This window comes from Microcaecilia unicolor, chromosome 2 (assembly GCF_901765095.1).
Source record: "Microcaecilia unicolor chromosome 2, aMicUni1.1, whole genome shotgun sequence".
Classification (NCBI taxonomy): Eukaryota; Metazoa; Chordata; class Amphibia; order Gymnophiona; family Siphonopidae; genus Microcaecilia; species Microcaecilia unicolor.
The window spans coordinates 594,986,864-595,013,374 of NC_044032.1; the positions used below are offsets into that span (position 1 = coordinate 594,986,864).

A 26,511-nucleotide genomic window follows, 5' to 3' on the forward strand; every position below is an offset into this window, starting at 1 on the left:
ACCGCTTAACTCACTTTGGGGCCCTTTTACAAAGCTGCAGTAAAAAATAGCCTGTGCTAGTATGAATGTGCGAAATTAGCATACGCTGGGCCATGTTTAAAAAAAATAAATGGCTGTGCACTAATATTAAAAGAAGCACACGGCTATTTACTGCCTGAGCCCTTACTGCCACATATTTAATTAGTGGTAAGGGCTCATATGCTACTCGTGCAGTAATCAGGCAGCAATGTGGCCGCTCCCCCAAAAGTAGAAAATATAAAATTATTTTCTACTTTGGGAAACAGCATGCACCAACTTTGAAATTATCACCGGGGTGCCCGCACTATCCCAGCGGTAGTGTCAATTTGGTGCATGCTACCTACACATTAGCCCTACCGCAGCTTAGTAAAAGGGCCCCTTTGAATATCAACCCCTATATTAACTTGTATATCTATCACTGGTGTAGGATCTACAATAATGTCTAATACCTTTGGAGAAGATTCAAGTGGCAAGTCCACACAGTTAATGGCTAAGCTTTTATAGGGTAATGCAGTAGGTCAAGATGACACCAAATTTTGTGTATGCTGTTTTGTTTTGTGAGTAGTAAGAAGAAGCGTCTTAATTTTGTAATTGCTGGGGTTGTTTCTGTGTATGCAAAGTATCTGTTTGTGGAGCTGGAGATACAGGTTTTCTACTAGGTTTTTGTCCAGTTCTGTGTAGTTTTGGTTTAATTTTAGACCCCTGACTTCACTCCCATATAATAGAATGGGTTGGATGATACAATTAAATTATTTTAATTGTAGTTTATTTGGGGGGTTATATTTGTTCATAGGTTTCTTGAACTGTTTTCTCAAGTCTCTTTATAGCTGGTTTAAAATTTCCAGATGCATTTTATCAAGTATATGATCAAGTATATGGTATGTATATCCTACTTCTTGTTCGTTTATGAAGAATTTGAAATTGTTTTGGCGGCTTTTTGGTCTTTTCTGGACATTCTTAGTCTTTGGGTCTGATATTTCTAACGGTAACTGGTAGGAGAGGCTTCTGACCATTTAAATCACATTGATGAGTGATGCCCGGATTTTCAGTGGTATGTAACGGGATAGTGCTGCTGAAAATCTAGAGAGACCACTGCAGTCCTCTCTAATTAGTATCAGGGGCAGAGTCTGGGTGGAGCCAGTATTCAAGTGTTGTATAAAAATTGCCAAACACATTTAAACTCTAATACTATCTCTCTCTCTCTCTCAATCTTTCTCTCTCTATATACAGTATATATATACATAATTTCATTGGCAAACAGGATAGGTGGTCGGTGGCCCAACTGTTTGGGGAGGCTAAAGGGGGTGGGGTTAGGGGTGGGACCAGGGGTGGAGCTTAAATCCATAATTGTCTGATAACACAGAGAAAAAATAAATAAATAAAAATAAAAGTCACAATTAATACCTTTTATTAAATTTAGATATTAGATATGTATCATATGTCAAAGAATAAAGTGGTTGCTCAAAGCATATACTAACCACAATCGCTCAACTGCAAAACACTATGCACAACTTTATGCAAAAACACACTCAGAACCTTACTGTACCATAAATATTACACTGGGCAGAACCTAATACACCAATATACCACCCATATGGAAAATTCAGACCGTCAACAATATGAAACAAGGGATCATATCATCACAAATCTCATGTAGAGCCACAAAACACCCTAATTTATGTTTAATGTGGGATAAAATGCCATATGGCTTTAACACTATCATGTATCTCATCATCATGTACCCAAAACTTCTGCTAAAACAAATGTATACTCTTTTCTATTTCCAGAACTATTTATTTCACCATCATATATGTACCTAATACTTGCTGTAAAACCAGATGTACATTCTTTTCTATTTCCAGTATCTACGATGAATTGTAAGCCACATTGAGCCTGCAAAAAGGTGGGATAATGTGGGATACAAATGTAATAAATAAAATAAATTAAATTAAATAAATAAATAAGTAAATAAATATAAACTTTTAATGTTGAGCACCTGATTCTCAAAGTGGACATATTCCAAACAATATAATGAAAATAAAATGATCTTTTCTACCTTTGTTGTCTGGTGACTTTGTTTTTCTGATCATGCTGGCTCAGTATCCGATTCTGCTGCTATCTGTCCTCTTAACTCTGTTTCCAGGGCTTTCTTTCCATTTATTTCTTTACTTTCCGCCTTTCTTCTTCATTTCTTGTCCTACATCTGTAAGTAAAAGCTGGGTCCTCCGCAGACTTGACTGTCCAGTGGATCCAGCTTCTGCCTATATTCTTCATCCATGTGCAGTTTTTCTCTCTTCCTTTTCCCTCATCTCATCTCATCTCCTTCCTCACTATTCCCTCCTGTCCATCCATGTCCAGCATTTCTTCTCTCTCCCTTCCCTCTCCTCCATCCATGTCCAGCAACTCTCCTCTCCCCTGCCCCCCTCCAGCCATCCACACCCACCCAGCAATTCTCTCCTCTCCCCTGCCCTCCTCCAGCCATCCACACCCACCCAGCAATTCTCTCCTCTCCCCTGCCCCCCTCCAGCCCTCCACACCCATCCAGCGATTCTCTCCTCTCCCCTGCCTCCCTCCAGCCATCCTCACCCACCCAGTGATTCTCTTCGCTCCCCTGCCCTCCCTCCAGCCATCCATACCCACCCTCAACAATTCTCCTTGCTCCCCTGCCTCCGTCGCAGCAGCCGCAGTGAAAGCCCGTCTCTAGCCTTGTAAGCCTTCCTTTCATTTCCGTCAGTGTCCCGCCCTCGCGGAAAGAAGAAATGACGTCAGAAGAGGCAGGACACTGACGGGAATGAAGGGAAGGCTTACAATTGAAATATTCAGATCCTTTTCTCAATAGAGAAACCTCAAACTTGTAAATTTCCACCAATCTCTTTTCACTCATATTTTCTCATTTACCACATAATCAGGCTCTCTTTTAATTCTTTCTATCAATCCTTACACACGGAGCTCAAAGCTGCATGTCCTCTCAGTCCAAATCTTCAGTTGCTCTCTTCTCTCTCTTCCCGGGCAGATTTCTAACAGGAGCTGCTCATCCAATCAGAGAGCTCTATTTGAATGCAGATTAACATACAGAAACTCTAATGGGAATTTTTAGTCAAAAACACTAGATAAACCCTTCGTTTCTGGACCAAACTTCACATTTTTGATCAGAGCCATGCCCTAACATTAAGGCTGTAAACATTTCCAACAAGTTTTACCCAATAATATGCAAATGAGAACCTCCCAAAAACAGACTAATTTGCATATGGCTTGAGCAAATTTGAGTACATAGCATACCAATCCCACTTTCTAGCACCTAAATTCTGCAATTAGATTTAATACAAATACTTTTAAAACTTATTTTTAGCACTTTTAAAATCTCAGGTGTCAGTGCAAGTCTTTTTGTATGAACTGCTCATGCAGGAAGTCATCCTCGTTAAATATCTCCCTGGCAACTCAGGACACCTCCAGCCAACCACCCTGCTCTACTACTACTATTTAGCATTTCTATAGCGCTACAAGGCATACGCAGCGCAGTGCTCTCCCAACAGTAAGGTAAACAAATTAAACCATAAACCAATTTCTACAACTGATTACACAAGGCTAGAGATGGGCTTTCACTGCAGCTGCTGCTGCGAGGATGGAGGTAAATCAACAATTTAAACCCCCCAGAGCAGTGGGACTCCCAGGAGAAACAGCTGATCCATCCTGCTGCTGCAGGGAGGCTTAGCCTCCCCAAGCTTCTTCTGCTGGGCGCCTATGGCAAACAGCCTCCATAACTGTGAATTCAATAATCAAAACCTTTAACATATGAACATAAGAGTAGCCATACTGAGTCACAGTAATGGTCCATCTAGCCCAGTATCCAGTTTTCCAAACAGTGGCCTAGCCGGGTCACATGTACCTGGCAGAAACCGAAATTGTGGCAACACTCAGTACTACAAATCCCAGGGCAAGCAATTGCTTCCCATGTCTGTCTCAATAGCAGACTATGGACCTTTCCTCCAGGAATTTGTCTAAACCTTTTTTAAACCCAGATATGCTAACCGCTGTTACCATTTCCTCTGGCAAAGAGTTCCAGAGCTTAACTATTTGTTGAGTTAAAAAATATTTCCTCCTATTTGTTTAAAAGCATTTCCATGTAACTTCCTTGAGTGTCCCTTAGTTCTTGTACTTTTGGAATGAGTAAAAAATCAATTTACTTCTACTCATTCTAAACCACTCAGGGTTTTGTAGGCCTCAATCACATCTCCCCTCATCTGTCTCTTTTCAAAGCTGAAGAGCTCTACCTCTTTAGCCTTTCCTCTTATGAGAGGAGTTCCATCCTCTTTATCATTTTAGTCACTCTTCTTTGAACCTTTTCTAATTCTGCTATCTTTTTTGAGATACAGTGAGCAGAACTGAACACAATACTCAAGGTGCGGATGCACCATGGAGCAATATAAAGGCATTATAGTATTTTCAGTCTTATTCACCATCCCTTTTCTAATAATATCTAGCATTCTGTTTACTTTTTTGGCTGCCACCTCACACTGAGCATAAGATTTCAGCATATTATCTACAATGACACCCAGATCTTTTTTTTGAGCGCTAACTCCCAAGTTGGACCCTAGCATCAGGTAACTGTGATTCGGATTATTCTTTCCAATGTGCATCACCTTGCATTTGTCCACATTAAATTTCATCCGCAATTTGGACGCCCAGTCTTCCAATTTCCTAAGGTCTTCCTGCAATATTTCACAGTCCGCACATGTTTTAACAACCTTGAATAGTTTTGCATCAGCTGCAAATTTGATCACCTCACTCGTCGTTCCGATTTCCATATCATTTATAATTATGTTAAATAGCACCGGTGCCAGTACAGATCCCTGTGGCACTCCACTGTTCACTCTCCTCCATTGAGAGAAATGACCGTTTAACCCTACCCTCTGTTTTCTGTCCAATAACTAATTCCAAATCCACACCAGAACCTTGCCTTCTATCCCATGACTCTTTAATTTTCTCAGGAGTTTCTCATGAGGAACTTTATCAAAGGTTTTCTGAAAATCTAGATACACTACATCAACTGGGTCACCTTTATGCAATTGTTTATTCATGCCTTCAAAGAAATGAAGCAAATTGGTGAGGCAAGACTTCCCTCGGCTGAACCCATGCTGTCTCTGTCCCATTAAATCATGTCTGTCTACGTGTTATATAATTTTATTCTTTATAATAGTTTCCACTATTTTGCTCAGCACTGACATCAGGCTTTCCCAGATCACCCATAGAACCCTTTTTAAAAATCAGTGTCACATTAGCCAACCTCCAATCGTCAGGTACTACAGACGATTATAGAGGAAACTATAAAACATTCCTAATGGTCTCACTACCAACAGTTCCATTTCACAGTAAAGCTGCTTCAGGATGTGGGGACTCTATATGATTTACAGCTGGACTCTGTCCCTGCAATATACTCAGTGTATTGTTATAAAGGGGTCTAGAGGTGTTTGGTAGTCTTTGATAGTTCTTTCCAGCAGATCTCTTGGGTATGTTTTTGCTATTGCATGAGATTTTCAGGTTTGATCTTTGGAAATGCTCAGTCTAGATTTTATCATTTTGGATTGATAAATCTGATTTTGTTTTGGAATTAAGTCTCTTTCATATGTCCCAGAAGGATATGTTATTTATGACCTCTTCAATTTCAGCCTGTTTTTTGCTTCATGTATTCGTATTTTATTTCTTTTTCGGTTGTCTTGTCATTTCTAAGATTTTGGAACTAGGGGTTTTGTAAATCTCTTGGGGGCAATTTCTCCAAATGGATACGTTTTGTGCATACCATGACAGGAATGAACCTCACTCCTAAACCAGCATATGTGGAGTATGATAATACTTAAAAACAGTATGAATGTAGAGAACAAACAGGTACACGACCTCACAAAAACAAGATCCTCTACTAAACATCACTCAATTAATATAATGTTCAAAGGGAGGAAAAGGATCTCAGAAACCACACACAGATATAAATATGAAAACTCAAACAATCTGTGCTATCGTGGTTCAAGATATCAATCATTGATTCTAAAAAAATCTCCATATGCTATGCAAATGAAATAAGTGCTGAGTAAGAGCATATAACTTATCCTCAAAAGTGGAAAGAACACTGGTATCCCATGAAGAAACATAGGAAAGGAGCAAGGAGTGGGAACAGAGTCAGGCACTTCAAAACAGACCCAGAGACAGTAGAGGTAAATCAATAACCTTTAATGGAGGATGACTCAACAAGGTATCCTGTTTCGGAACACATGGTTCCTTCTTCAGGAGTCTTACTATCTGTATATAAAAAGGTAAATCCTCAGATCGTAAATTGTAAAAGTAAATGGTCTGGAGAAAGACCTTCGTGGTAAAGGAAAGTAGTGCAGAAACAGGGTACCTTGTTGAGTCAGCCTCCATTAAAGGTTATTGATTTGCGTCTAGTTTCTTTGGCCTATTTTGAAGTGCCTGACTTCGTTCCCACTCCTTGCTCCTTCCTGTGTAACTTATATATTTTTAAAAATGTCATTAATATGAAATGCTTTCACTTAACACCTTTCAATATCAAAACTGTGTTCAATTTTGCACCCAAACAGATATTTTTATCAAAGCTCTCAATATCAAAAACTTTTAATATCAATACCTAGCAGAACCATAAAGTAGCCATTAATTCATTGTTGCAGAGTGGTAGACTTAAGAGTAATGTCAGAAAATTCTTTTTCACGGAAATGGTGGTTGATGCCTGGAATGCTGGATAAAAAAACTGTAGTTGAATTCAAAAAGGCATGGGATGAATACAGAGGATTTTTAATTAGAAAATGAATTTATTTATTTGTGACATTTATATTCCACATTATCCCCAAAAAGTTTGAGTTCAATGTGGCTTACAATAAACAGTATAGGCTACATAACAAAAACAATAATGCATAAGAAAGCAATTTGTTGTAAGAATCTAATTTTACAATACGGTATCTTAAACATACTGGGATAGCTATGGATGTTTAACATTTAGATAATCTATTATGAATGAGAAATTGTACATGAAGCAAAGAGAAAGGTAATGGTAAATAGAGTAATAACCAATTCGGGTAATAATTAATTGTTTGAGATATAGTTGTTCTTTGTGAGGGTTTGTTTGAATAGGAACGATTTGAGGATTTTGTGGAATCTAGTATATTCCCGTATATTTCTTATTTTGGGTGGTTAGGAATTCCACCATTTGGTTCCTAGGTAAGTGAAGTCTGCAGTTTTGTAGATCACTTTTTTGCAATTTGGGAGGTGTAGTCTGAGATAGTTTCTTGCCTCATATTTAGTGTTTCTTTGAGGTAAGTTTATTAATGGTACCATGTAGTCTGGAGCAGTACCATTTAGGATTTGAAAGATGAAGGTACATAATTTGAAGGTGATTCTCACTTTGATGGGAAGCCAGTGTAATTTGATTAAAAAAGGGGAGGCACTTTCAAAACGAGAGATTTTGTACATGAATCTGGCTGCAGTGTTTTGAGCTGTTTGGAGTTTTTTCAATAGGTACTCTTTACAGCCAGCATATATGGCACTACAATAATCGAATTGGGATAATGTTAATGATTGTACCAATAAGCTGATTGTCTCTGATGAAAAATAGGGTCTGATCCTTTTTAGTGTCCAAAGAGACCTGAAAGATTCTGTTCTCCATTCCTTTCCTAATAATTCCTAACATTCTATTTGCTTTCTTAGATGCTGCTGAATACTGAGTAGAGAGTTGCAATGGTATCATCAATGATGATATATCAAAAAGTGAATGAACAGACCTAATCTGTTTCAAGATAAGGACAGATTTTTGCACAATGCAAGAGATCTGTTGAGAAAAGATGAACTAATTATCTAATACTACTCCTATGGGCTTCTTAACATTTACACCCTCATTCTATATAAAATGCCAAAAATTGCGTGTGTGCCCAATTTGCATGCGTAATTTATTTGATTAATGTGCCAATTACACCAATAATTGGCTTTTTATCAAGCAATTATTGGCACTAATTAGATTTAATTGCGTAACAGTAGGCACAGGATCCACACCTAAAATTTACACATGATCTGAAAAAGGGGTGCGCAAATGAGAAGGTAATGGGAGTAATGGGGGCATTCTTAAAATTAATGCGCATTGTTATAGAATAATAGGCATATACTCTTAATGTACTACTACTATTTAGCATTTCTATAGCGCTACAAGGCGTACGCAGCGCTGCACAAACATAGAAGAAAGACAGTCCCTGCTCAAAGAGCTTACAATCTAATAATGTAGGCATATACATTTGCACCATGTTTCAGTTGGTGCAAATGGCTGCACCTAAAGTTAGGCGCAATTCCTGGGCTTAAGTGCAATTCTATAAACTGTACTTAATTTTAAGTGTGGCTTATAGAATAATGCTTTCATCAGCTCCAATTTGTTTTGGTCCTATGTATAGAATGTAGCTCTTAGTGTGCACTAAGCCTTAGTTAAAAAGACCTCTTAGTGTTTAATTGCAAGGGGACATTTTTAGGGGAGGGGCGGGGCGGGGCAGGACTGATATTTACATGCTTAGTTTACAGAATACTGTAATTTACATGTGTAAATATTACATTTAGGTGCTAGCATTTATGACCACCATAGACCTGGTGCAAATGTACACTCTTAAATTTAGGCTCGCCAATGCCAACCTATGCTAGTATTCTATAAGTGCTCTTATAACATAGGCTCATAGCCTGCGTAATCCCCCGGATTCTGTATTTGGCATACACACGTTGACCAATTAGCAACACTAATATATCTTAATAGTAATTTACTCGCACACTTTGCTAGGTGTATTCTGCAAAGCAGTGCATATAAATTCCGACATGCCACAGTCTGAATTTCCACACGTGCAGCAAAAATGGGTGTGTGAGTGTTCCGGGCCTATCAATCACATCTACGCACACAGTTACAGAATTTGTACCAGTGCGCATAGATGTAGGTACAGGCATTTACACCAGCTTTTCACTGGTGTAAATGGACTCACCTAGATTTAGGTGCATCTGCCCAGCCCAGGCACATTCTATATATCACCACTGAATTTAGGTTCTTCTAATAGAATATGCCTAGGTATCTCTTTCAGATGTGCCTAGATTCTAGGCACCATAAATAGATCAACCCAATATGGGTTCTTAATGTGTTGCATCCAAGTTTAGAGTTGCCTTCTAATTGTGACCAAAATGTACTGGGCTGTCAGGCCGTTTTAGTAAGCTATGGCAAAAAGTGCGATCTCAGGCCAATTTTTGCTGTATCCTTAAAAAAGGGCCTTATTCACAAAGGCATACCAACAAGATCAGCAACTATAAACGTAATACACCGCAACCTTACCTACTATCAGCAATGTTTCTGCCTACATCTACCTGTTCGGATTTCGATTACGTTATTTTCTATGGCATCTCCACCTTACCTATTATCAGTACTGTTTACTTATATCTACTTGTTTAAATTTCGATTATGCAATTCTTTTATGTAACACTAACTGTTATCTCTCATTCTACTATTTACTAATAACGACACATTGTAAGCCACATTGAGCCTGCAAAGAGGTGGGAAAATGTGGGATACAAATGCAATAAATAAATAAATAAAAGCCAGAAAATGGAACTGTGGCAAAATAAAAACCAGCGCATGTCCATTTTCAACCTGAGACCTCACCGCCACCCATTGACTTAGCGGTAAGGTCTCACTCGCTACCCAGGTGGTAGGCATGCAGCGCATGCACACTGCTGTTTACCGATGGGTAAGCGCCGCAAGGTAGAAAATAGAAAATATTTTCTACCACGTGTTTTTGACATGCGCCAAATTCAGAATTACTGCCCAGGGCACACGGTAACTGGGCGTTAATGCTGATTTGGCACATGCTGGATGCGCATAGAACCTTACATGCATTTGTAAAAGGGCCCCTATATGAATGCTGTTGACAATTTTACTGTTACTATAACAATTTTCAAAGGAACCTCCACATATAAAGCAGCATTTATGCACAGAAATGGAATTTTTGAAAATTGTCCACCACATATTTGCATATAGTTATACACATATGTCCTAAAAATGTAAAAATAAATATATTTATTGTAGAGGCGTTCGCAGGGATGGGGTTGGGGTGGTCAGTGCACTTATCTCTTTATATTTCCAAAGGTATGCATGCAAGCTTTCATGGAAAAATATTCATACAAACAGCAGGTGCAGATTGTTGCTTATACTTTTCCCAAGTCAATTTTGAAAGACAAATTTTTCCCCTTTGAAAATTGATCTAATGTCTGCACTTATAAAAGAACCTTCCCAAATATAAGAAAAATCCCAAGAGAAGAAAATATTGCTAAAAGCCTGCTCGAAAAAGGTGGTGATGACAGCTAGTTTACTTTTCCACAATGGCAGTGGTGTGGGAGCCACATTTGTCCCCTACTTCTATAAAAGTTGCTAGAAATTGCACACACAAATTTGGGTACGTGCCCAATTTTCACACACAATTTAATTGACTAATGAGCTAATTAGCTCCAATAATTGGCTTTTCAACAAGCAATTATTGGCACTAATTAGATTTAATTGAAAGCTATGCATGTAAATTTAGGCACGGGATCCATGTCTAAATTTTAAATGCAAGTCCAAAAGTGTGTGTGGAAATGGATGGGCCACGGGTGGATTGGGGGCATTCCTTTATGTTACGTATATAGTTAGAGAATAGGGGCAACCACGCCTAAATTTACACACAGGTATTTGCATCATATTTTAGTTGGTTCAAATTGCCACGCCTATAGTTAGGCGCAATTCCTGGGCGTCTTGTAGAATATCACTTTTTGGCGCTGATTTTTGGTGCCATATATAGAATTTACCCCTTGGTACTTGAAGCAGTTATCAAAACGGGGCACCTCATCTTATAAGTGACTGTTTACAGCACAAGTTTTAGTGGGTTTTGGACACTGGAGGTGTAGGGGATAGCACTGGCAGACCTATGATGTTTGTCTGTACCAAGTAGTGTCTGCAATGTAGAGCGTTCTACAAGTGCAATAACACAGCGGCAGTTAAGCAACATGTGGTACTGCTTTGATGACTTTATATCACTCACAGTCTCCCATCCCTTTTTATTGTAAAAATTAATGCGCAATTTATAGAACAGTGCCCAACTGTTATGTTTAGTGCTGAGTTATGATTGGAGGAGTTACTTTGTTAGTAGGTATAAAAGTATCTATATGTTTTACACATATGCACATTGTTTTAAGGTTGCTCCTAATGGGCTAGTTTCTATATACGGTGCCGAAAAATCAGTGCCGAAAATAATAAGCCTAGGAGTATTCTATAAACTAGGCCTAAAGTTAGGCGCGGTTTATAGAATATGCCTAGCACCCGTCTGCTCAACTAAATGTAGTCATGGGTATTTACACCAAGTAAAACTGTAAAATGTCGGCGACTAGGAGGGGTCTTTTACAAAGATGCACTAGCGTTTTTAGCTTGCGCTAAATGGTAGAGATGTCCATAGAAACATATGAGCATCGATAGCATTTAGTGCACGCTGAATTTTAGCATGTGCTAAAAACGCTAGTGCGCCTTTGTAATTGGGGACCTAAGTTAGGCTCGGACGGGGTATATTCTATAACAGTGTAGATAGATTTTTGAACCACCCATAAACTGCCCATTCCATGCCCATAGCCATGCCCCCTTTTCGGTTCCAAATCTTCGAATTTACAGGCATTACTTTACAGAATGCACTTAGTAAATTCTAATTAATACCCATTAATGACAATAATTGCTTGTTAAGTGGCAATTATTGGTGCTGATTGGCTTATTCTGCTAATTAATTTGCATGCACAAATCAGAATATGATCTGATTTGTACATGTAACTCCAATTGCACTATATAAAATCTGGGGGAATATATATGTCTTGCAGGTTAGTGAGGTCCAGATATAATTTTAATATGTTACAGCCTGGTGTGAGTACTGATTTGCATTCTGCTACGCCAGGCTGAATAATTTAGTGCTAGATGGAGGATTTGGCTATTCAAACTCAGTTTTAAAGATAGTCCTATTACTTAAATATATAATTTTAACAATATAATTAAAATATGCTGAAAATGAAGGCTTATCTCTGGTTTTAAATTGTGATAATGTTTTAGTCTTCTGTAATGCATTTTTCTGGAGAAAAACATTCCCAGGGAATAATTGCCAATGCAAATGTTCTTTTTCATATTTCAGTGCCTCCCCCTTCTCCTTTCACATAGCAGGGGCCATAGTTACAAATAATACAGGTGCTTTAAAGGTGTGTATTTTATGCAAATTTTAAAGCAAATTTGCTCACATTGTTTCCTTTTGAAAATCAGCAACTGCCATTAAAATCGCCTACATACTTCATACCTGCTATTTGTGTGGGAGAGAAATAGTTCATATACATTCAAAAATCCAACGTAGACCTGCTGTTTTCCTCCACATCTAAAACACACCACCAGGAATACTTCTGTTTCTTTTGACTAAAAGTATGAACACCATGGAACCTTGTAGCAACTAAGTAAGGCCATTGTACTGTAAATCCCTATCTATCCAGACAGTGGCTATGGCTTTAAAAATTGCAGCTGTATATTCAATGTACAGTGCAGATACATGATATTCCTGTGGTAATCAGGGCTCAGATCTTTTTTGACTCTACTCATAAACCTGGACACATTTTTAATGCTGATGCTGAACATTCTTAAATTGACACCTTAAAGTTTCTCCTCTTTTGCCAGTATATTTTTATGCCGCTTTCTCACCACAGTATTTTTGTATGAAAATCTCAGCAGAGTAAAGTATTAATCAGAGTACAAACCAAATCCCTGTAGTGCTCCTCCAAGCATCTGGGCATCCATAATGGGATTGCAGTTTGGGTTTGGGAAGATAGTTCCTTGTACCTGTTGAAAGCACAGTAAGGAGGCGATGTATTACTTTTCATAAAGTTATTGTAGATCATTATTATTTTTTTTTAAAATAAATTTACCATTATAAAGGAAATGTGATTTCGGCTTAAAGTTGCACTGCATTGACAACGGTATAGTAGAAGCCTGTCCAGCACCTCAGCATGTATCACTTTGAACTACCTTCCGAGTAAGAGAATTGTGGATAATGACAAGATTGAAGTGCCGAGTTGGCTAAAGAAAGAAGGATGGAAAAGTGAAGCAGTGCTTAAAGAGAGAAAGCTTCAAGTCCATAAATGCATCCTGAAGTGCTACATCGAAAAAAGCTGATACTAGAGTTAGAGTCTTTAAGGGAAGGGAAAGGGAAATGGGACTTGATATACCGCCTTTCTGAGGTTTTTACAACTACATTCAAAGCGGTTTACATATATTCAGGTACTTATTTTTGTACCAGGGGCAATGGAGGGTTAAGTGACTTGCCCAGAGTCACAAGGAGCTGCAGTGGGAATCGAACTCAGTTCCCCTGTAGAGGGCAAAAGGCATACAAGGGAGTCTTTTACTAAAACTTAGCTCGAGTTATCTGCAACAAGGCCCATTTTATTCCTATGGGCCTTATTGCAGATAACCTGAGCTAAGCATTAGTAAAAGACCCCCTTAGTGCAGTCGAAGGCATAAAAAAGAGACCTCACCATCAACGTTTTCCAAAGTGAACAGGAAAACAAGTTAAACATAAAAGGAAATTCATGGAGATCCAAATGGTAGAACCGGAGGGAGTATATGCCAAGATGATGTGATATAGAGTTAGGTGTGTGCTTTCCACTGAGGTATTTATACCATTTTGTAAAATAGTTTTTTTTATATTCAATGATTTTTATTAAGAAAACATTCTTGCGTATTCCATGCATATAGTACCAAAAAGTCTCTAACATTGAAAATGCATTATTAATCAACATCAATAGAACAGGTATTTCATATTTAGTCACATTTCTCCCTCCCCCAATTCCCCTCCCCTTGTATCCATCCTTGACTCTCCCCCCCTCCCCTTAAATCTAGTCGACTCCTCCCTCTATACCAACCACCATATCCGGTCCTTGTCCTTTCTTATTCATTGTCTTGAAAGAAAGCCTAACCCATTATTCTCCCATCATCCCCATTCCTACCATCCCCCCTCCCCAACAGCCCCCCCACCCCTCCTAGGATCTTACCCTTATTCCAGCTATCTTATGCACATTCCGTGGTCTTTTAAGAATTAAATAGTTTTTTTTTAAATTTAGCGTTATCCACAGATTTTTTTACTGTTTAGAGTACTATCCATTTAGGGTAAGATGAGGAGTGGCCTAGTGGTTAGGGTGGTGGACTTTGGTCCTGGGGAACTGAGGAAGTGAGTTTGATTCCCACTTCAGGCACAGGCAGCTTCTTGTGACTCCAGGCAAGTCACTTAACCCTCCATTGCCCCATGTAAGATGCATTGAGCCTGCCACGAGTGGGAAAGCACAGGGTACAAATGTAATAAAAAATATAAAGCTAGTGCACAAAACACATTTCTTTGCATTTGCAGTGCATTGTAGCTCATTAATAAGCACATCTTTGAGAGGTTCATACGTTAAAATTACACTGGTAAAAAGTAAAATTTCTAGAGATGTGATTCAGTTCCTAATGTGTAGTTAAATATGGGCATTCTCATCCAGTTCATTCTCAAAGTAGATGGATGCCTCAAAATGCCTTAAAAACATCCAAATTCTGATTTTGGAAAGTCAGGATTTGGAAGTTTCACACTGCAGTTCGTCCAAATAGCAAGGGGGCGTGTTGTGGGTGTGTTTTGGGCAGGACTAGGGAAGGCCTGAAAGTAGGACAGTGATCCACCAGTGATTTTTCAATGGGAAGAAATGTCCCTGTCTAAAAAGGAGGATGCATTTATCTAGACCTGTTTCAGTCACGTCCAAGTTACAAAAAGGTGTTCTGATTGAGTATCTGACCACTGGAGGGATTAAGGCATGACCCCTTTGTTAAATTGTACAGCGCTGCGTAACCCTAGTAGCGCTCTAGAAATGTTAAGTAGTAGTAATGATAATTCATATTAATATTTTTTCTTTTTTTTAAGGAGCCCTTTTACTATGCCCCACTAAAAAGTGTCCTATGCTTGTTCTGTACTTTGACAGCTTTGCCTGGTTGGGATAGATTCCTGAAATGTGTTTAATGTTTTACTGTAGGTCACTGTAATGTTAGATAAGCAAGGCATTATGTGAAACATAGTTCACAAGTAGTGCAGACACACTTGTTTAGGAAACTGTTATTATTGGTGTGCTGTTGCCTAGACCTTTTTTCTCAGCCTAGCTTGGCTCTGTTCTCATTGGTCTTTTTGGCCTCTTGTTCTTTGGGCTTGAGGGAGCCCCCCCTCTCCTGCCAAGGTTCTCTCTCTGACTGACTTGGTAGCTGTCTCCATCTTATTTCTGTCAGCACTTGTCCTCATAGACTCCCTGGAGAGAACTTGGTTTTTTACCTCATACATATCTTGCCAATGAGATATTGCATTTTCAATCTCCCATCTGTGAGCTGTTCTGCCTGTGTAACTGCTTTTTCTACCTAAGCAGTAGAACTGCCCTTTTCCTCAGGTCTCTGATTCCATCCAATGAGGCAGCTTTCAGAATACGAAGGCTCTGTGCTAAGAGGCACCTCTTCTGACTTGTGATTAAACTATTTGTTATTCAATAAAGGACATTTCAGAAATATAAAGAGATTTCAGGGTGTATTGATGTGCTGAGGTTATACATCAATATACTGAGATCTTACAGTAACAGATCTTAGGAGGCTTGAACAATGCTACTTTTAGTGTGTGGGTTTCCCACGTACTCAGGCCACTTTTAGTGAGGTAGTAAAATGGACGATTTTTTCTTTTTTTCCCAATTAGCACATGGCCATTAGCGTGTGAGCCCTTACCACTAGGGTTACCATACGTCCGGATTTCCCCGGACATGTCCTCTTTTTGAGGGCATGTCCGGGGCGTCCGGCGGATTTTGCCCGCGCCCACGTTTGTCCGGATTTCTGGACAAACGTGGGCGCGGGTGCGGGCAGGTGCGTGCGTGCGGTGGGCGCGCGATCGGCGCCGTGGGTCGTGACCTGGTCTCCCATCCCCTCCCCTTCCTTACCATGTTCCCTGGTGGTCTAGTGACGTCTTCGGGGCAGGAAAGAGCCCCCTCTTTCCTGCCCGGAGCGCTGCCTCCCCTGTCTATCATCCTTCTCGGTCTGGCTGGGGATTCAAAATGGCCGCCGAGATTTGAACTCTCGCGAGGCCGCTTCAACTCTCGGTGGCCATTTTGAATCCCCAGCCATACCGAGGAGGATGCAGCAGGCAAGGGCAGGCAGCGCTCCGGGCAGGAAAGAGGGGGCTCTTTCCTGCCCCGAAGAGAAGACGCTACTAGACCACCAGGGCTAGATAGTAAGTGAGGGGGGGAGGGGACTATGTGACGGGGGGGGGGCGTGGCGGAACCCGACCTGAAGGGGGCGTGGCATGAGGCGTGGCGGGGGCGGGGTAGGGGGCGTGACATGTGTCCTCTTTTTCAGAGGACACAAAATGGTAACCCTACTTACCACCACCTATTTACTAGACTGTAAGGGCTCTTGCGCTAATCCCATGCTAATCAGGCAGTGTGTGGCAATGTACCCATGCTACCTGATTAGCGCAGGGCACGTCTACTCTCCGCCCATAAACATGTGCCCTACACTAAAAAATAAAGCCTAGGAGCCCTTTTACTAAGCCACATAAGCGTCTACATGCACCAAAATGGAGTTACCGCCCGATGACCGCGTGGTTCTTGCGGTAATTTAATTTTTGACGCACGTCCGGTATGCACATCTGAAAAATATTTTTTATTTTCCGACGCGTGTAACAGACGCACAAGCAGGTCATTACCGCCCGGATTCTTTACCGCTAGGTCAATGGCTGGTGGCAAGATCTCAGACTCAAAATGGATGCGCGGCAATTTTGATTTTGCTGCACGTCCATTTTCTGCAAAAAAAAGGCCTTTTTCAGAGGCGAGCTGAAAAATGGATTGGCGTGCACCCAAAACTCGCGCCTACACTACCGTAAGCCATTTTTCAGCGCATCTTAGTAAAAAGACCCCCCTCCTTATTGTTTAGCGTAGGATTGGTGCACGGCGATCATTGCACTACCATGGAATGCCTCGGAGCATCCTGTGTCAGTGCTTTTTGACACACGGTAGGCACGTGCTAGTGCCTACTGCCACTTAGTAAAAGGGCCCTGTAATCATATAAATGGCAGTAAATAATGCCCAACAAATGCAGAAAGTTCACTTGGTGCTGTCACTACACTCTCATTTAGGGGTCCTTTTACTAAAGTATGCTAACAGATGTAGCATTCACTAACGATTAGTGCACACTAAATGATAAGAGGCATGCTATATTTCTTTGTTGACTCAACTTCATTTGCTTCTTGTTCATGCCTGATGCTTGTTCAAATTATGCACCATCACTTTTAGATTAATACATAGGGGGCCCTTTTACTAAGATGCGTAGGTGCCTACACGTGTCCAACGTGCGTAAAATTAGCACTACCGCCCAGCTACCACATGCCCTGGACGATAATTCCATTTTTGGCATGCGCCTAAAACACACTGTAGAAAATATTTTCTATCATGGGGCACTTAATCAGCAGTTGGCACATGCTGGACACTTACTGCCCGGTAAGCTTATGAGACCTAACCACAAAGGCAATGGGAGGTGTTAAGATCTCAGGCTGAAAATGGATGCGCGCTGGTTTTCATTTTTCCGCACGTCCGTTTTCTGGCGCTATAAAAAATCCCTTTTTTCTAGGCGCACTCAGGAAATGGATTAGTGTGTGTCTAAAACACACGCCTAGACCAGTACAGACCACTTTTGGGCACGCCTTAGTAAAAGGGGCCCCTAGGTTAGCTCCAAGTTACTTACCTGACCTATTTCTATTCAATGGTCCTTGACTGAAAAATAATTTACTATTTTTCTACTTCTTTAAATGATTTTTTGATGGTTTTCTTGGTTACCAAGCATACAATTTTGGAACTCTCTCTTTGTTATTAAGAATGGAACCCTCTTACTTAAGATTTATAAAATTGTTGAAATCTTACTTATTCAACAAATTTTCAAAACTATAATTTAGTAATGAACATTTTTTTAAATTTTACAATATCTTTGTATAATCAGGGAAGACTGTTTCCTTTTATTTCTTATTGTAATCCACACTGAGCCTTTGGGCGAGGTGCAGAATAGAAGTTCCTGTTTTGTATTTTATTATAATCATAAGTCCACATTTTTCTATAATTGCATATTTAAAACAGTTAGTTCTTAGTCATTTATCCACCATTGTTATTTTGTGCAACAGAACTTTTCAAAGAACTATATATAAATAGGATTTATCTGGCAATCACTGTTTCTTGAAAATAGGGTACAGTCTATACAATTCCACAAAAAAGCTGATGCAATCATGTTTCAAGCCAAAGCTCTGTGTGAGGATATGGCTGTATGCTGTTGTAAAATTTCAAACTATCACAAAAATTCCTTTTTTTTTGTAGAAAAACTTTTTTCTTTCAGAGACAGCACACTTGCATTCTCCCTGATTATTCCAGAGCAAGCCCTATTTAAATATAGTTCTTTGAAAAGTTTTGTTGCACAAAGTAACGCTGGCAGATAAATCATGAAAAATTTTTAAATATGCATTTATATAAAAAAATTGGAACAGGATCAAAACAAGATTAGAGCAATAATATGTGGTCTATTAAATAACTAAAGTTAAAGGAACTACCAATTTACAACCCTACCCCTCTAAAGATAGTTCATTAGTAAAATGTTTTCGAGGACTATCAGAGAGCAAGACAGGTATACATAACTTCTTATGCCAATACTTCCATCAACTCGGGCATTCGGCACACACTCAGACGTATCAACCCCCGCCACCTTCAATACCACACTACAAGCCGTCTCTTCCATAGAATTGGATTTATTTTGGCCTCAGCCAGGAACATCAAAATTGTTACAACTTAAACAAATTACATTACATCTTCTAATAATCATTATGCCAGCATTTCCATGTGCATCTGGCTGCCTGCTATTCTATAATGCAGGGCACCTAACTCCCATAGGGGGTATTTTATTAGGCTGTTGTAGCGTTTTTAGTTGACAGTAGAATTCAGCTGGCAGTAAACGCCAAGACGCCTATTATATTTCTACAGGTGTCTCAGCATTTACTGCCAGCTGATTTCTACCGCCAGCTGAAAATGCTACCGCGCTTAGTAAAAGACTCCCTTAGGGGGTCTTTTACTGAGGTGTGCTCATGTGACCGCACCTCGAATAGTGTGTTCAATTCTTGTCGCCGTATGTCAAAAAAGATATAGTGGAATTAGAAAAGGTGCAGAAAGGGCGACGAAAATGATAAAGGGGATGGGACGACTTCCCTATGAGGAAAGGCTAAAGCGGCTAGGGCTCTTCAGCTTGGAGAAAAGGTGGCTGAGGGGAGATATGATAGAGGTCTATAAAATAATGAGTGGAGTTGAACGGGTAGATGTGAAGCGTCTGTTCACGCTTTCCAAAAATACTAGGACTAGGGGGCATGCGATGAAGCTATAATGTAGTAAATTTAAAACGAATTGGAGAAATTGTTTCTTCACTCAACGTGTAATTAAACCCTGGAATTCATTGCCAGAGAATGTGGTAAAGGCGGTTAGCTTAGCGGAGTTTAAAAAAGGTTTGGACGGCTTCCTAAGGGAAAATCCACTATTTCTGGGATAAGCAGTATAAAATGTTATGTACTTTTTGGGATCTTGCCAGGTATTTGTGATCTGGATTGGCCATTGTTGGAAACAGGATGCTGGGCTTGATGGACCTTTGGTCTGTCCCAGTATGGCAATACTTATGTACTTATATATGTACTTATGTTTTTAGTGTGCGCTAAAAATAGGCATGCGCTAAGACACTCATACGAATACATTGGCATCTATAACATTTAGCGCGTACCTATTTTTAGCACGTGCTAAAAACATGAGCGCGCCTTAGTAAAAGACCCCCTTAGTGTTCACTCCAAAAGGGAATGTGATTATGAAAGGGCATGGGTGTATCAGGGGTGTTCCAAACAATTGCATACATTCATATAGAATAATGTCTCAGTGTACTCAACTTGGGCGCCAGCATTTACACCAAGTTTCAGCAGGCATTAATTAAGATTTATGCGCACAACTTGCTAAGTGTATTCTCTAACATTCTGCGCTTAAATTCTAAGTTGCATAGTTGAAAAGGGGGCATGGCCAAGGGTGGGGCACAGACATTTGTAAAATCTATGTGCTTTGTTATAGAATATACCCACTCTGTACCCATTAGTAAAAGACATTTATCAAAATACATGGGTGGTAACATGGGTTTCAGTGCTGGATTGACTTTCAAGATAAGTACTTTTTAAAGTCTTTTTTTGAATTTTGCTCCTTTTGCACTTTTGGCTGTATTTTTGATAAATGATTTTTTTTTTTTTACATAGTAACATAGTAGATGATGGCAGAAAAAGACCTGCACGGTCCATCCAGTCTGCCCTAGAAATGTGCCACTTTTTTGTTTATACCTTACCTTGATTTTTACCTGTCTTTTTCAGGGCACAGACCGTACAAGTCTGCCCAGCACTATCCCCGCCTCCCACCATCGGCTCTGGCACAGACTGTATAAGTCTGCCCAGCACTATCCCCGCATCCCAACCATCAGCCCCGCCTCCCAGTACTGGCTCTGTTATCCAATCTCGGCTAAGCTCCTGAGGATCCATTCCTTCTGAACAGGATTCCTTTATGTTTATCCCACGCATGTTTGAATTCCGTTACCGTTTTCATCTCTACCACCTCCCGTGGGAGGGCATTCCAAGCATCCACCACTCTCTCCGTGAAAAAATACTTCCTGACATTTTTCTTTACTAATAGTAATAAAAATAATTGTTTAATAAGGTGAAGGAGGAATGACAAATGATTTAAATTATTGATTAAGATCTCAGACTTGCAATAGCTGTGCGCTATAAGAGGTCCTAAGATCATATTAAGTATTGTTATGATGCCATTTTCTTTTTAAAAATGTATATTTGCTAGAGCTGTATAATAAGGATTGGTTTATGCACACATCCCTTGTATTCATTTCTCCCTTTACTTTTGATGCTTATTTGTGACTATTAGGGAGGTTGATTTTTCCTCTTTGGTGTTTTGATTTTTCTAGTTGCCATATTTTTGACCACACACTAATATTCCCAATAGCGCATGGCCACTAGTACATGAGCCCCTACCGCTACCTATTTTGTAGGTGGTAGGGACTCATGTGCTAAACCTGTGCTAATCGGTTAGCACGCAGCAATACCCAGTGCTAACCAATTAGTATAGAACATTCTCACTCTCCACCCCGGACCTGCCCACAACACTATAAAATAAATGTTATTGTTTAGTTCATAGGTAGCATGCGTACATCTAAAAATTGCCGCAGGATGCCTCAGCTCACCCCACAGTAAGCCATTTTCTGCTGCTGCAGCAAGCATGCATTACTGCTTACCGCAGCTTTGTAAAAGGGTCCCTTGCTCTGTACATGATTATGAAGTAATAGGATAGGATTTTAGGAGGGCTGGGAAGGTCAGGGGTCCTTTTACTAAACTGTACTAAAAAGTGGCCTGCAGTAGCCCCGGCATGGGGCTTTCCCGCTTGATGAGGACACTTTTAGTGCAGCCATAAAATGGCCTCATTTTTCATTTTGTCTATTAATGGGCACGTGCTAATTTTCCCATTAGTGCATGGCCATTAGCACATGAGCCCTTACTAACACCTATTTCTAATTGATAAGGGCTCCTGCACTAACCACACACTAATAGCATGTGGTGATGCAGTTTATTTATTTAGTTAGTTAGATTTTGCTCACACCTTTTTCAGTAGTAGCTCAAGGTGAGTTACATTCAGGTACACTGGATGCTTCTCCGTCCCAGGAGGGCTCAGGCTCACAATCTAAGTTTGTATCTGAGGCAATGGAGGGTTAAGTGATTTGCCCAAGATTACAAGGAGCAGCAGTGGGATTTCAACCAATCACCTCTGGATTTTAATTTTGATATTGATAACACTATTTCTATTGTTGGGAAAAATTGCTTATCTCTAATTATGATGTTTATATCTTCAAAGCTTAATAAAAATACTTGAAAGAACAATGAAATGATCCTTTCATGGGGTAATATTTATTTATTTATTTTATTTATTTGTTACAGTTGTACCCCACATTTTCCCACCTATTTGCAGGCTCAATGTGGCTTACATGGTATCAGAGAGGTGTTGATAGACTCCGGAGTAAAACAAATACAAATAATGGTTAAATTGAGTTAGGAAGGGTAGGGACCACATGAAGGAACATGTGGTGGGACCATAAAGAGGACAGCAAGAACAGATGAGATTGTTTGGTGATCAGTACGGACTGTGGTATTATAGTGTCGCGGAGTTCAGGTATTTAAGTTGGGTTGGTGGGGTATGCATTTTGAAACAGGTGGGTTTTTAGTTTTTTCCTGAATTGGAGGTGGTCGTACATGGTTCATGGTTTTTGGTAGTGCGTTCCATAGTTGTGTGCTGATGTAGGAAAACCTGGATACATAGGTTGATCCATGAAGTGGAGGAGTAGCCTAATGCTTAGAGCAATAGGCTGAGAACCAAGGAAGTCAGGGTGCAAATCCCATTGACACTCTTTGGGATCTTGGGCAAGTCATAATCCTCTCTTGCCTGAGGTATAAACGTGAGGAACAATTCTATAACTGGGAGCTTGCGCTTACGTGCACCTTGTGTGTGCAAGTAATATCTAAATTGGCATTTACATGCTCAAGTGCAGTAAACACTGTTCTATAAAGTTGCACAAAGTGCTATAGGGCCAGATTCTATATATGGTGCCTGAAAAATCTGCATGGAAAATATTTCCACCTATGCGTAATCTATAAGTGGCACCTAAATTTCGGCACATATATAGAATATGCTAAGTTGGTATCCTAGCGCCTAAATCTACGTGCCTCCATTTACACCAACAAAAACAAGGTGTAAATCCTGGTGCCTAGTTTTAGGCACAGAGGGACATATTCTATATAACAGTGAATGTAAATTTTGGAATGCCTACGGAATGCTCATAACCACACCCTTTTTTGCCTGCATTCATTAAAATGCAGGCGCAGTTCTTTTCAGAATATGCTTAGTGAATTATATACCTAAATTCTCATTATTGTCAGTTAGTGCTCATTATTGCTTGTTAAGTGCAATTAACAATGCTAATTGGCTTGTTAAGCCAATTAAATTATGCACTCTGTTATAGAATCCGCCTGGATTTCAGCACAGAACTCTAGGCACGCTATATAGAATTTAGGGGATAGTGTGTAACAGCAAGGGGCTGTACACATGGGTGGGCATGGGTGGGACATAGGCTTGTCTCCTACTTACACATGCACCTTGTAGAATACTGTACGTTGTGCACACTGCATGGCAGAGTTAAGTGTGCCAACTTATGACAGCCATAGACCTGGCATAAGTGGGTGTGCCTAAATATAGGAATGTTGATCCTCATCTATGCTAGAATTCTGTAATGGAATCTTCTCCAGTCTGTGCAAAATTCTGCAGCACGACTTATTTTCTGCCAAAATCATTTTACCCACACTAGCCACTCCTTAAGTCACTTCACTGGCTCCTTGTCCGCTTCCGCGTACAGTTCAAACCTTTCTTACTGACCTTTAAATGCATCCATTCTGCAGCCCCCCATTACCTCTCCTCATCTCTCCCTACATTCCTCCCCGTAATCTCCGCTCACTGGACAAATCTCTCTCTTGTCGTCCCCCTTCTCCTCCACTGCTAATTCCAGGCTTCGTTCCTTTTCCCTCGTGGCACCTTATGCCTGGAATGGACTTCCTGAGCCTGTACGCCTAGCTCCATCTCTACCTGTTTTCAAATCTATGCTGAAAACCCACCTTTTCACCACTGCTTTTGGCTCCTAACCACTACTCAATTCCCCTATTCTTGTTCCTTCTCACCCAGTACTTTCCTCGCCCTTAATTGTCTTGTCTGTCTGTATTTTTAGATTGTAAGCTGTATTGAGCAAGGACTGTCTCTCTGTGTCAGGTGTTCAGCGCTGCGTGCATCTGGTAGCGCTATACAAATGTTAATAATAATAATAATAATAATAATAATAACTGGTACCTAGCATATGGCATCAAGATGCCTAACTTGAGGCACCAAATTATAGAATCCCCCCCCCCCCCCCAAGTGTAACTCACCTTCAACTACTGAAACGTAACTCATTACACTGGCCTTCCTAAAGAAATAAAAAACCTAGAAGGATTACAGCTCTTGCAGAACACAGCTGCCAAGATGATTTTTTAGGCGTAGTAAATATGATAGAGCTACCCCACTGCTGAATGATTTACACTGGCTGCTGGTGAATGCCAGGATTATTAGCATTCAAATCTTTACATGGTTTGGCTTCAGTTTGTTTTTTAATATAAACCTTCATTGTTCCTCTTCTCAATTGACTTTTAAAATTGAAAAATAACAATATTCTACTTTTTCCTAAAGTTTGTCGTCTTGTGTCTAAAAGACATCGTGAAAGATCATATTCATTTCAGGCTGCTAAATATTGGAGAATTTTCTGTGTGATGAATATTTAATTGAAAACATAGGTTGAGTGATTCTATTTACTTAAGCTTTGTGATGTTGTTGTTGTGGTTTTTTTATGGATCATAAGTACATAAGTACATAAGTAGTGCCATACTGGGAAAGACCAAAGGTCCATCTAGCCCAGCATCCTGTCACCGACAGTGGCCAATCCAGGTCAAAGGCACCTGGCACGCTCCCCAAACGTAAAAACATTCCAGACAAGTTATACCTAAAAATGCGGAATTTTTCCAAGTCCATTTAATAGCGGTCTATGGACTTGTCCTTTAGGAATCTATCTAACCCCTTTTTAAACTCCGTCAAGCTAACCGCCCGTACCACGTTCTCCGGCAACGAATTCCAGAGTCTAATTACACGTTGGGTGAAGAAAAATTTTCTCCGATTCGTTTTAAATTTACCACACTGGAGCTTCAACTCATGCCCTCTAGTCCTAGTATTTTTGGATAGCGTGAACAGTCGCTTCACATCCACCCGATCTACACTATTTTATTGATTTTCTTGTATTTATTTGCTGTAAACAGCTCTGAACCTTTTGTAGGAATTCAACAATATAAAAGTAGATTAGATTACAAATAAATCAAATCCAAATGTGCATATGGGTGGAAAGCACACCCATACTTGTCTCCAGACAGAGGGGCCCTTTTACAAAGGTGTGCCAAAAAGTGGCCTGTGGTAGTGTGGATGCGTGTATTGGACATGCGCTGGACCATTTCTCCACTGCATCTGGAAAAAAGGGTCGGGAAATGGACATGCAGCAAAATGAAAACCAGCGCACGTCTGTTTACGGCCTGATCCCTTAAGGCCACCCATTGACGTAGTAGTAAGGGCTTATATGTTACCTGTGTGGTAACCATCCAGTGTGCACCAACTGACAATTTCAGCCGGGAAGTCTCTGCAGGAGAAAATAGAATATTATTTTCTACTGCAGGTTTTCAGCGGGTGCCAGACTCAGAATTACCGCCAGGTGCACATACTAACTGGGCGGTAATGCCGATTTGACGTGTGCTGCACGTGCCTAGGTCCTTACGCACCTTTGTAAAAGGGCTTGAGAGTTTGTTGCTGGTACTGTTCCTTTAAAGTTGAGTGGGAGTCTTCCACCTAGAGTCCGGCCAGTGGGTGGCACATTTTCTATAGTGAGGGACAGACAAGCTCTGTAGGACTCCAGAGAACATGTCTGTCCCTAGTGATTGAAAATGCAATATTGAAGTTCTATCACCCACTGGCAGCAATGCAGTTGGAGGACTCCTGCTCAGTGGTGTACCAAGAGGGGGGGTGGGGGCAGTCCACTCCAGGTGCACGCCGCTGGGGGGGTGCCACGCGCCTGTCGGCTCCGCTCGTTCTGTACTCCCTCTGCCCCGGAACAGGTTACTTTCTGTTCCGGGGCAGAGGGAGCATGGAACGAGCGAAGCTGACAGGCGCGCGGCACCCCCCCAGCAGATAAAAATGCACCCGGGGGGATGTCCTTTCACCAGGGGGGAGGGTGTGGCCGTTCGCCGGGGGGTGGGGGGTTGCGCTGCACCCGGGGATTTTTAGCCAGTGGCACCCACATTCCCAAGGGGTACGAGAAGAGGTCGAATGGGGTATGGAGAATGGCCTTGTAATCTACTATGTATCGTTTGTAAACAGTCATTTTATTCAACAAAATGATGTACAATGTATGTATGTAGCATTGTAACTTTAAGTATAACTTCTTTGGTAGTATAACTGTGTACAACTGTAACTTTAGTGACATGTTAGTACCGTTAGCGTCTAACAGCAAGATATGTTGATGTCAATAGTCACTAGTGGATATGTGGTTTAGGAAGAGGATGAGAGGGTTTCATTGATCAGTTAAAGGGGTGTGGGAACTTAAAACGGTTAAGAACCCCTGCACTAAGAGTTCAGTATATGACTGATTCTTCCAGGGTA

The 26,511-nt window shown here is 40.5% G+C and overlaps 1 protein-coding gene across 1 annotated transcript in view; it reads right to left on the reverse strand.

Annotated features, from left to right (window-relative positions):
• ANXA10 (annexin A10) overlaps positions 1–26,511 on the reverse strand; it is a 156,877-nt gene that overhangs the window by 109,107 nt on the left and 21,259 nt on the right. Inside the window, exon 2 of the mRNA XM_030191576.1 lies at positions 12,838–12,919. Within this exon, the coding sequence (XP_030047436.1) occupies positions 12,838–12,919 (82 nt within the window). The remainder of the gene's footprint in view (positions 1–12,837; positions 12,920–26,511) is intronic.